Raw genomic sequence first — 12,725 nt, forward strand, 5'->3', positions numbered from 1 at the left:
TCCTTACACTGGTTTTACATAAATATATATAAATAATATTTTCATATGCTTACTATTTATGACACCCAATAGCCGATGTGTATTTTTGTGCTGGGATGTCATTAAACATTCATTCATTCATTGACAGTATGACAGCTTACGTTTTTCATTTTTCAATGGAAAATACCTGGGAATTTTGAGTTAAAAGGTGGTTTTTAGCAAGTATTTTCAATTTCTGGCTACAAATGCCCGCAAGTAAATGAGATTTTTTAGGGTTTTTTTTTCTAATTTTAATCGACATTAACTAATGTAAAATATATAAATTAGAAAAATCCATGAAAATAATACTGATACAAATATGAATTTTATTTTATATATTTATAAAACATTTAAGTGAATATATGTGAGTAAAGATTATAAACTTGTACCCACTCAGCATGGTTTTTGTCAAGAATTAATCCAGTAGTCTGAAGGTTAAGAAGTATCCGGTTTAGAGAGGTTCTAGCTGTTCTATACCAATACTTAAAGAGAGAAAGTGCGGGACGTAGCCTAGTGGTAAAGTGTGCGGTCGGTCTGGGGTCGATCCCTGTCGGTGGGCCCATTAGGCTATTTCTCGTTCCAGCCAGTGCTCCACGACTAGTATATCAAATGCCGTGGTATGTACTACCCTGTCTGTGGGATGGTGCATATAAAAGAACCCTTGCTGCTAATTGGAAAGAGTAGCCCATGAAGTGGCAACAGCGGGTTTCCTCTCTCAATATCTGTGTGTTCCTTAACCATATGTCTGATGCCATATAACCATAAATAAAATGTGTTGAGTGCGTCGTTAAATAAAACATATCTTTCTTTCTTTCTTTAAAGAGAGACCATGAAAAACATCTGGTTTTGAAGGAATTTTGGTTAACAGAGGGTCTGGTTTTGAGGGAATTCTGGTTTAGTGAGGGTCTGGTTTTGAGGGAATTCTGGTTAACAGAGGATCTGGTTTTGAGGGAATTCCGGTTAACAGAGAGTGGTTTTGAGGAAATTCCAGTTTACAGAGGTTCTGGTTTTGAGGGAATTCCAGTTTACAGAGGGTCTGGTTTTGAGAGAATTCCAGTTAACGGAGAGTCCGGTTTTGAGAGAATTCCGGTTAACAAAGGGTCCTGTTTATATGCTTAGTCATTATGCAACTTTGGTACTGCCCCCTTCAATAGTGTTTTAGTGTCTGTTAGATCTTGTATGATACATGTGTACCCAAGACAGGTAAGCTTCAACTTTCAATTAATAGTACATGCATAGTAAAAAGGTTTTAATGAATGGATTATTACTTTCAAGTATCTAAACTGCATTTTGCAATGCTTTTTTCGTGAGTAATTGCTTCACCTACAAAATTAAATTAAATGTTTTCGAAATGAAGCAAAATAAAATTGTTAAGATGATTAATTATAAAAAAATTGAAGATATTTTACCGACATAAGGTCTATTGTGTTATTGTTTTAGAAAAATATTTAATGCCCTCTTGCAAAATGTTTATGAAGACAAAAATCTATATAGACTGAGGCCTTGTGAAAATACCAGACTGCTCGGTCCAGTATTGTTAGAACAGTGACATATTTACTTAAATTGTCACTACATCTTTACCATAGCCTAAAACAGTCTTATTTTGTTTAATGTCATCACTAAAACACGTTGATTAATTCATCATCGCCTGTTGGATGTTAAATGTGGTAATTGTGACAGGTTTTCAGAGGAAAGCAGTAGGCAATCTTTTATGTGCACTTTTTCAGACAGGACAGCACATACCACAGCCTTTGATATACATGGGGCACCAGGTGGGATGGGGAAAACCCAATCAGAATGGGTCTACTAATAACAAAGTGTTAATTTCTCATGTTTGAAAAGGAAAGAAAGGAATGTATGAGCTAAATCCTGCCCCACGATTTGGTATACACACTGTGACAAAGAAAATCATTTTAGATCACACAATCAGCTTCACATATGTTAAAACGTGCACGACAACTACTGTAGCTAGGTCGACTTGCACAACTGTATTCTGTAGCAAATCTCATACAGTTCCAAAATATACTAGTATCAGAGAATTGAACATTTTTTATGGGTTGCACAAAAATATATTCAGGTAAGCCTTTATGTCCATGTAAATGATGTCCTAAATTTAACAAGCAAACAGAAAATATGATATGCAAAATTAGATTTATGTCAGCGATGAGTGCACAAAATTATTGTAATTTTTCTAGGACTCAGTATTCAATTTGTTTGTTTATATTTTTATTATATAATATTGTTTCTCCTCTGAAACACAAACATTAATACAATTGACAAGTTTTAATGAAGTGACCTGGAACTGTCTGTATAATACACAGGGTTGTAAAAGAGTTTAGCCTATAATTAACTTACCCATAATATCCATGCCATAAACCCATGTGATATTGTGATATATTAACCTGCATGTGCTGCATGCTTAATATATACATGTAATTAACTTACCCATAATATCCATGCCATAAACCCATGTGATATTGTGATATATTAACCTGCATGTGCTGCATGCTTAATATATACATGTAATTAACTTACCCATAATATCCATGCCATAAACCCATGTGATATTGTGATATATTAACCTGCATATGCTGCATGCTTAATATATACATGTAATTAACTTACCCATAATATCCATGCCATAAACCCATGTGATATTGTGATATATTAACCTGCATGTGCTGCATGCTTAATATATACATGTAATTAACTTACCCATAATATCCATGCCATAAACCCATGTGATATTGTGATATATTAACCTGCATGTGCTGCATGCTTAATATATACATGTAATTAACTTACCCATAATATCCATGCCATAAACCCATGTGATATTGTGATATATTAACCTGCATGTGCTGCATGCTTAATATATACATGTAATTAACTTACCCATAATATCCATGCCATAAACCCATGTGATATTGTGATATATTAACCTGCATGTGCTGCATGCTTAATATATACATGTAACTAACTTACCCATAATATCCATGCCATAAACCCATGTGATATTGTGATATATTAACCTGCATGTGCTGCATGCTTAATATATACATGTGATTAACTTACCCATAATATCCATGCCATAAACCCATGTGATATTGTGATATATTAACCTGCATGTGCTGCATGCTTAATATATACATGTAATTAACTTACCCATAATATCCATGCCATAAACCCATGTGATATTGTGATATATTAACCTGCATGTGCTGCATGCTTAATATATACATGTAATTAACTTACCCATAATATCCATGCCATAAACCCATGTGATATTTTGATATATTAACCTGCATGTGCTGCATGCTTAATATATACATGTAATTAACTTACCCATAATATCCATGCCATAAACCCATGTGATATTGTGATATATTAACCTGCATGTGCTGCATGCTTAATATATACATGTATATATTAACGCTGTTAATGTGTCATTTCTTTACAATTAGTCATCATGCAAGACATGTGTACTTTAGCATAATGTTTTAATTGATAGGATTTCGTTAAAGTCAAACTACATTTGTGCCAATCGTGATGATGTCATATTACAATGAAGGTGACTTATAACTGTTATTTACTCAAATTAATATTAAATAAAAAATATTATTTTAGAAGTGGTGTAGAATAAATAGAATTCGATCACTACTTGTGTTTTTTAAGATGTAAAATATCAAACAAGTCTAGGTAATACTAATTAACATTGATTCAATTTTTATATTCTATATTACAACAGCAATGATATAAACTGATAGTGAAAACATGTTTGTTAAAACTAGTTGTGTTTGTGTCTGGCATTACTAAACAGTTATTGTATAGGACAGAGAGGCAAGCACAGCTTTAAAATTATTAAATGGACTTTATTAAATAATGGTCTTCATTAATATTCTCCACTTGTTAAGTTATTAGTAGATTTATTATAATTAACCATTACATTTGGTGTATTTGTTGCAGCTCTAGTGTACGTACACCACGACTTGCACAAGACTGCAATTTGTATGTATGCATGTGTATGTTTAATCAGCTTTCTTACACCTGTTGGTGAGAACATTATGTGATATTTATTATTGTTATCACACAGCGATCTCCAGCATAGATGTGATAATGATTTAAAGACATCTGATTGGCTACTCTATGTTGATGACACAGACACCACAGATAACAAACAATGAAAACACAGTAAATGAGTGATTCTTATCTTATCTTTCAAGTTGTTTAAAAGCATTTCTAATGAGCAAAAGGAAGTTAGATATATTAGATTAATGGTATCAAACGGCCACAAATATAGTACTATATATTTATCAGCAACCTACATCATGGCATTTCTTTGAAATCTGGTGATAATATAAACATTTATGATGCCATATGACTTTAATTTACCAGCATATGGATCCATCAGAAAGTTAACAGTTGGTCAATATACCAGAAATTGTAACTTAAAGCTTGTGACATTAAAAATAATTTTATAAAGAACATATAATACAAAACCTTGTCAGTATACATACATGTATACAGTAATACACAATGTTACAATGTATGTATATTTCAGCTACATTGTACGATGACCTACAGGTCAAATGAGCGATTCTGTAATGTAGCTATGTGTGAAGTCAGAAGTCACATCCTGCTACTATACAGATATGACTTTGCTTTATCCGTCGTCATATTCTGTCAACAGAAACAATGGTTGTGGGATAAAATGTCATATTATAGATCCACAGTAAAATAATGTCCACTATTCATAAGCTTCAGCCAGTGACAGTTACAATTTATTTCGCAAGTTAGTCTGGCTACCACTAACAAATGATTTAAATTGTGGTCTTAACTTTGATATCTGAGGTGCCAAACATTGCATACCATTGTCTATTTAATATATTTATTTGTACAAACAAATCAAAGACATTAAAACAAAATCATAGGTTTTTTTGGTACATGTTTGAGTTCTGTCTCTTGAGAACATGTTTCTCTGTTCAGCCTAGTAGATGTATATCAATGTCTGGTAATTATTAGAATTACGTCTCTTGAGAACATGTTTCTCTGTTCAACCCAGTAGACATGTGTCACTGTCTTTGGTAATTATTAGAATTACGTCTCTTGGGAATTGCTTTACTGCCAATCGTCCTTCTACTGGACATCTGAATCCCGTAGGTCATTCTCGCCGGACTCCTCTGTACGCGGTCTGTGCTGACCCGCACAGTCTTTCTACTGCGCTGGTTATACCAGTCTGCACTACTGCCCACATTGTACGTGTCACCTGCTGCACGGAATGTCTGAGACGCCTGCAGTTCTCCAACCATCTTCTTCAGATTTAGCAGAGTCTTTTCCTTTTCCAAGTGCTGTAGCTGAGCTTTCTCCAGCATGCTACATTTCTCCTGCAAATTGTAATTCTCATTTCGGAGTTGGGAGACCTCTTTTGAAAGGATGTCTGCCTTTTCACGGTAAGTCTTTCTTTGATTTTCTACTGTGTCAATATGATCTAAATACTCGTCCAGCTTTTTGTGAAGTTCTTTAATATGTTTGCTGTCTTTGTTGTGAATATCCTCTTGCTCCACATATCTGGCTACCAGAGATTCCACGAGATCCGACAGAGGCTTGTGTTGTTCTGTAGTACTGAAGTTCTGTAAACTGTTCTGTATTTGCTTTTCTAGAGAGTCGATGATTTTCAGAACAACATCCACTTCTTTGCTGACAGTCTCAAACGTCATGTCTTCTGGCAGATACTGCATGTTTTTGTATTTTCTGTCTTTCAAAAGATAATCCTCTAGCTTGATGTGCAGATTATACAGCTCCTGCTGTATGTTCTGGGTGGTTGAGTCTTCTGACTCGGAGTCTGAGCTATCTACTGACTCAATCTCTGGACGGTCAGTTAAGGATAAAAGTCGTTTTCGTTCTTCATTCAGTTGTTCATTGAGCCACTTTTCTAAAGCCTTCTTGTCATTCTGTGAAATTCTTTTGCTGGTGCCGAACTGGCGGTGGACAAAATAGCTCACCTTTTTCTTTGTGTCAGGCTCTGCAATACATGATGTATCTGTTGAGAAAATAACATAAAAATATGTGAATTCAGGGTCAACAAAGAGCAATTTTCATCAGCTACTGAAATTACCTTCCATACTGGCTACATTAATGTTTACAGATAACATTACAGATTAATTGCATCATGTAACATAATATGAACACCACCTAACTTAAACCACAATGACACCATGTAAATGATTTGTGAGATTAAACAAAGAGAATGCTTGGGATCCCAGTAGGACCACCACTACAACCAGGTTCCCATGGCATCCTTCTTGTACTTTACTTGGAAGACCTTTGAGGAAAAAGTAATTCAGGGGCCTAATTCACTAAATTCTCGCAACTTTGCGATCTCACAGTGCAGTGTTAAAAGACTTGCAAAGAGAATGCTTTGTTGTGTAGCAGAGCCTAATAGATATTTGTGAATTAGGCCCCAGTTATTTTGTTGCCAGTAGTTAACAACTCAATATAACTTAGTGTTATGGCAGCTAACTCCATATCTGCAATCCTTATCTAGAACTAGTAATCTCACAGTCCTTTTCCAAAAATAGTGATCTCACACTATCTCACAACTCTTACCTTAAACTAGTGATCTCATAGTATCCGACAGCTCTTACTTAGAACTAGTGATCTCACACTATCTCACAACTCTTACCTTAAACTAGTGATCTCATTCCGACAGCTCTTATTAGAACTAGTGATCTCACACTATCTCACAACTCTTATTTAGTGATCTCATAGTATCCGACAGCTCTTACTTAGAAAAGTGATCTCACACTATCTCACAACTCTTACCTTAAACTAGTGATCTCATAGTATCCGACAGCTCTTACTTAGAACTAGTGATCTCACACTATCTCACAACTCTTACCTTAAACTAGTGATCTCATAGTATCCGACAGCTCTTACTTAGAACTAGTGATCTCACACTATCTCACAACTCTTACCTTAAACTAGTGATCTCATAGTATCCGACAGCTCTTACTTAGAACTAGTGATCTCACACTATCTCACAACTTTACCTAAACTAGTGATCTAGTATCCGACAGCTCTTACTTAGAACTAGTGATCTCACATTGTCTCACAACCCTTACCTATAACTAAGGATCTCACAATGTCTTGTCTCACAGCCTTTACATATGTTTAGTGATCTCACATTGTCTCACAACCCTTACCTACATGTATAACTAATGATCTCAGTGTCATCTCACAGCCTTTATGTAGGTTTAGTGATCTCACATTGTCTCACACCATTACCTATAACTAGTGATCTCACAATGTCTTGTCTCAGCCTTTACATAGGTTTAGTAATCTCACATTGTCTCACAACCCTTACCTATAACTAGTGATCTCACAGTGTCTTGTCTCACAGCCTTTACATAGGTTTAGTAATCTCACATTGTCTCACAACCATTACCTATAACTAGTGATCTCACAGTGTCTTGTCTCACAGCCTTTACATAGGTTTAGTAATCTCACATTGTCTCACAACCATTACCTATAACTAGTGATCTCACAGTGTCTTGTCTCACAGCCTTTACATAGGTTTAGTGATCTCACATTGTCTCACAACCATTACCTATAACTAGTGATCTCACAGTGTCTTGTCTCACAGCCTTTACATATATTTAGTGATCTCACATTGTCTCACAACCCTTACCTATAACTAGTGATCTCACATTTTCTCACAACCCTTACCTATAACTAGTGATCTCACAGTATCTTATCACAGATTTTACATAGGTTTAGTGATCTCACATTGTCTCTCAACCCTTATCTATAACTAGTGATCTCACAGTGTCTTGTCTCACAGCCTTTACATAGGTTTAATAATCTCACATTGTCTCACAACCCTTACCTATAGTGATCTGACAGTGTCTTATGTCACAACCTTTACGTAGATTTAGTGATCTCAGTGTCTCGACCCTTGCCTATAACTAGTGATCTCACAGTATCTCACAACCCTTACCTATAACTAGTGATCTCACAGTGTCTTGTCTCACAGCCTTTACATAGGTTTAGTAATCTCACATTGTCTCTCAACCTTTACCTATAACTGGTGATCTCGCATTCTCACAACCCTTAACCTATAACTAGTGATCTCACATTGTCTCACAACCCTTACCTATAACTAGTGATCTCACAGTGTCTCACAACCCTTACCTATAACTAGTGATCTCACAGTGTCTGACAATCCTTACCTATAACTAGTGATCTCACATTGTCTGACAATCCTTACCTATAACTAGTGATCTCACAGTGTGTGACAATCCTTACCTATAACTAGTGACCTCACATTGTCTCACAACCCTTACCTATAACTAGTGATCTCACATTGTCTCACAACCCTTACCTATAACTAGTGATCTCACAGTGTCTTGTCTCACAGCCTTTACATAGGTTTAGTAATCTCACATTGTCTCACAACCCTTACCTATAACTAGTGATCTCACAGTGTCTTGTCTCACAGCCTTTACATAGGTTTAGTAATCTCACATTCTCTCGACCCTTACCTATAACTAGTGATCTCGCATTGTCTCACAACCCTTACCTATAGCTAGTGATCTCACATTGTCTCACAACCCTTACCTATAACTAGTGATCTCACAGTGTCTTGTCTCACAGCCTTTACATAGGTTTAGTAATCTCACATTCTCTCGACCCTTACCTATAACTAGTGATCTCGCATTGTCTCACAACCCTTACCTATAGCTAGTGATCTCACATTGTCTCACAACCCTTACCTATAACTAGTGATCTCGCATTGTCTCACAACCCTTACCTATAGCTAGTGATCTCACATTGTCTCACAACCCTTACCTATAACTAGTGATCTCACATTGTCTCACAACCCTTACCTATAAGGAGTGCTCTCACATTGTCTCACAACCTTTACCTATAAGGAGTGATCTCACATTGTCTCACAACCCTTACCTATAACTAGTGATCTCACATTGTCTCACAACCCTTACCTATAAGGAGTGATCTCACATTGTCTCACAACCCTTACCTATAAGGAGTGATCTCACATTGTCTCACAACCCTTACCTATAACTAGTGATCTCACATTGTCTCACAACCCTTACCTATAAGGAGTGATCTCACATTGTCTCACAACCCTTACCTATAAGGAGTGATCTCACATTGTCTCACAACCCTTACCTATAACTAGTGATCTCACATTGTCTCACAACCCTTACCTATAAGGAGTGATCTCACATTGTCTCACAACCCTTACCTATAACTAGTGATCTCACAGTGTCTTGTCTGACAGGAGCTTTATGATGTGAAGTATGATGGGTTCTTTCTGACTCGTAACTAGCCTGCAGAATACTGGCCAGCCATGGATAATCATTTTCTATGGCATCAACAAACCCGTCAAAGGCATGGGGACCTCGCTTTGGCAGCCACTCAAGCATTTTCTGTACTTGTTCTGCTCTAGTCCTCTGTGCCTACAACAGTAACAATTTGTATGTTATAAAACAGATTACAATTGGTTTGAGATATGATAATTCACTGCGTTTATTTAATCAGTTTACTGCGTTTTAGCACCCGCCAGGATCTTTCCTGCAATTTGTCCAAATCTGAGATATCAAAATGCCATTATCGTGTGTGTGTGTGTGTGTGTGTGTGTGTGTGTGTGTGTGTGTGTGTAAGGTTTGGGCTTCTAGTTTTTCTTTCATTATGCTTGTATAAAGTGGTTTATATAACGGCTTCTACTATATCAAGAGAGAGGGTTGGGAGTGCCACCTGTTCATGCCCTCCCCCAGTTCAGTCACTGAATGCTCCTTTTGCAGATACTCTCTCTCTTGGCTCTGACCTGTTTCCATGCAGGGGAAGGATTTAGCTCAGTCGGTTGAGTGCTGGCTCGAGGTGCTTCATTGCAGGATCAAACCACCTCAGTGGATCCATTCAGTTGATTGGGTTTTTTTTTCTCTCATTACAACCAGTGTACCACTACTGGTCAAAGGCCGTGGTATGTGTTTTCCTATGCATATAAAAGATCCCTTGCTGCTTTAGAAAAAATGTAGTAGGTTTCCTCTGATTACGTGTCAGAATTACCAAATGTTTGACATCCAATAGCCGATGATTATATTGATGAATGTGCCGATGATTAATTAATCAATATGCTCCAGTGGTGTCATTAAAACCCTCCAAAACAAACTGTGTCCATGCCTGTGCTTTGTAATGTCGTGTATTCTGAAGTTGACAGTAGGACAGGAGCTAGCTTAGTCAGTAGAACACGCACCTGATCACAGGATCAAACCCCCTTAGTGGACAAATAAATTCATCTAAATTAGCTTTTTGAACATAATTTAAATTACAAAGAACATTATTACGAATGTATTGACTAGTCACCTCTAATTTTTTTTAAATTTTCTTTTTAATTGGAACATCTGACACAAATTTTATCTAATGCATCCAAATTAACTAACACAAGTTTGTTTTGTTTAATGACAGACACCACTAGAGTACCTTGATTTATTAATCATCAGCTATTGTCAATAAAACTAGCAATTTTTAAGATTACTTCTTCATACTATTTCAAACTACAATGTAGATGACAGTGAAAATTAAACTTTCCTATAGTTTAAATATTTTGAATTAAGTTACATTAAAAATAAATGTTACCTTTATTATTTCTATCATATTCAACTCAAAAACCTTCAAGTCGCACAGATTTCCTATAAGATCTTCAGTGAGGATGATATCACTGGACAATTGTTTGTAGTGTCGCTGTAGTGTTACACGCTGGGCTTCGTTCATTGTCACAGCCAGGCGATGTGCTATCTTGTGTAAGGTTTCTTATCAGTCCAATACATATAGCTACAGGTATGATGTGACGTACCAGTTCCAGATCACTTCAAACAAACTTGTCACTTATGTCAACGTGTGCATATAACTTTAAAAGAAAGTTGTCTATAACAAAGAATACGACTTCCACTAATATATATGTATCATGGTATTCCGAATAGGCCTACATCATTCCAGTGTTTTAGACATATCTCACAAGAAACATACTTCTTTACGGTAGGCACTTATACAGCTGTTTCTATATCCACATGTCTGAAGAAAAACAAATTCACACAGATATCCTTATTTGAATTTCATTGTGTTTTTTTATGCTAGTACATTTATAAACCTATAAGTTATAGCGAATTTTCATCTAAACATTTGAAGGTATGCCACTGTGTCAGGCTGTCTTGGCACTGTGTTGGTGTATAATTGATTGTGGTTAACAGAGATACTGTTTTGTTTTGTAACTTAGTTGTATGATGTCATGTTACACACGGTTTTGTATTGCACATGGTCGCACGTCACGCATACCGTAAGATTACTATACACTACATTTGACATTGTCAATACTCGGAGGGATTAATTAGGTTATAATCTAAAGCTGATTTTGTCGGTAAGATGTTTTGTGGAATAATGATTAATCAATGATTTAAACACATAGGCAAAATTAAACTGGTTTTCTGTTAATTACATGTATATCATTTATTACCTGTTTGTTAATTGCAGGTATTTTTGTCCTTATATCCACTTTACATTGTATTCATTTACATATAAGTATGTTGTCACCATATCCAGGTTTCAAGCATGCTGCATTTGGGCTAGCTCCTATATTTGAGGGGGTGGGGTGGGGTGGGGGGTTGATTTTTGCCTGAATTGAATAAAAATGCCTGAATCTGGATAACAACGGTTATTCATTTGTGCTTTATTACCATACAGCTATATATAGGGCAATTCCACAAAAAATGATACCTCTGCCATGGAGTGAAATTTTGTTTCACTGTTATGCCTTTATTTTTCACATAGAATTATTTGTTGATAATCAATAAACCATAAAATACTCAGGTTTTAATTCAAAACTGTGTCATATGACCTGGTGGCCATCTTTAATTTGTGCTATTTCCTCCTAAGAATAGAACCCAAATTGCACTGAAATCTTTTTTTTTAAATGTCATTAAAATTGAATGAATATGATAAAGGTACGTATTGCATTTTGTTTCTAAGATCTTAATGGTAATTCCCAAACAACACAAATTAATAAATTTGGAATAGATTTTTATGAATAAAAACTTGAACTTATAGCATGACCTTGTTGCGTCAGTTACCTTTTGAAGCTTAATTTTAATATTAACCTCCTACAATGCTACCATATATTATATTTTTTTATATTCTCTTAGTTGTGCCATGGTTACACAAGATGGCAACATAATAATCTAAGTGGGCACACCAAGAATTAAAATTTATTGGTAACTGACGCAACACATTAACACATACATGTACATTATTTTCCATTGTTATATTTCTTGGAGGCATAATGTAAGATTGTGAAATGTGTTAATTCCCAAACTAGAGTGAGTGCTATAAAAAAATTAACAATAGGTTTAAGAATGTTCTTGACCTTTGCACTTGTAAGTTTTATCATTTCTTTATTATCACATCTGTGTAAAACTATTAAAAAATAGTTTTCAAGAACTGCAAATACTGTCACTCCTTAGAAATCTAAATATGTCTATTTCACTAAAATAAAATAATCATGACTCAGTTAATGCTGTTTTTAAATAGATAATGTATGTAGGTAGATGATAGCAGTTTCACAAGCATCAGTACATGTACATACATATACCCTTATACATATACTTCAAGATATATATTGTATTGCTTTTGAT

General features: G+C 35.5%; 2 protein-coding genes across 5 annotated transcripts in view; one reads left to right on the forward strand and one right to left on the reverse strand.

Annotated features, from left to right (window-relative positions):
• LOC121376761 (coiled-coil domain-containing protein 73-like) overlaps positions 1-12,725 on the forward strand; it is a 173,194-nt gene that overhangs the window by 86,486 nt on the left and 73,983 nt on the right. The gene's annotated exons all lie outside the window — the stretch shown is intronic.
• LOC121376764 lies at positions 4,000-11,163 on the reverse strand. Its single transcript, XM_041504537.1, has 3 exons — positions 10,678-11,163; positions 9,284-9,497; positions 4,000-6,058 (listed from the first exon to the last, which is right to left on the reverse strand). Exons 1-3 carry the CDS (start codon positions 10,810-10,812, stop codon positions 5,091-5,093), a joined length of 1,317 nt encoding a protein of 438 aa, XP_041360471.1. The 5' UTR covers positions 10,813-11,163; the 3' UTR covers positions 4,000-5,090.

Source organism: Gigantopelta aegis, chromosome 7 (assembly GCF_016097555.1).
Source record: "Gigantopelta aegis isolate Gae_Host chromosome 7, Gae_host_genome, whole genome shotgun sequence".
Lineage (NCBI taxonomy): Eukaryota > Metazoa > Mollusca > Gastropoda > Neomphalida > Peltospiridae > Gigantopelta > Gigantopelta aegis.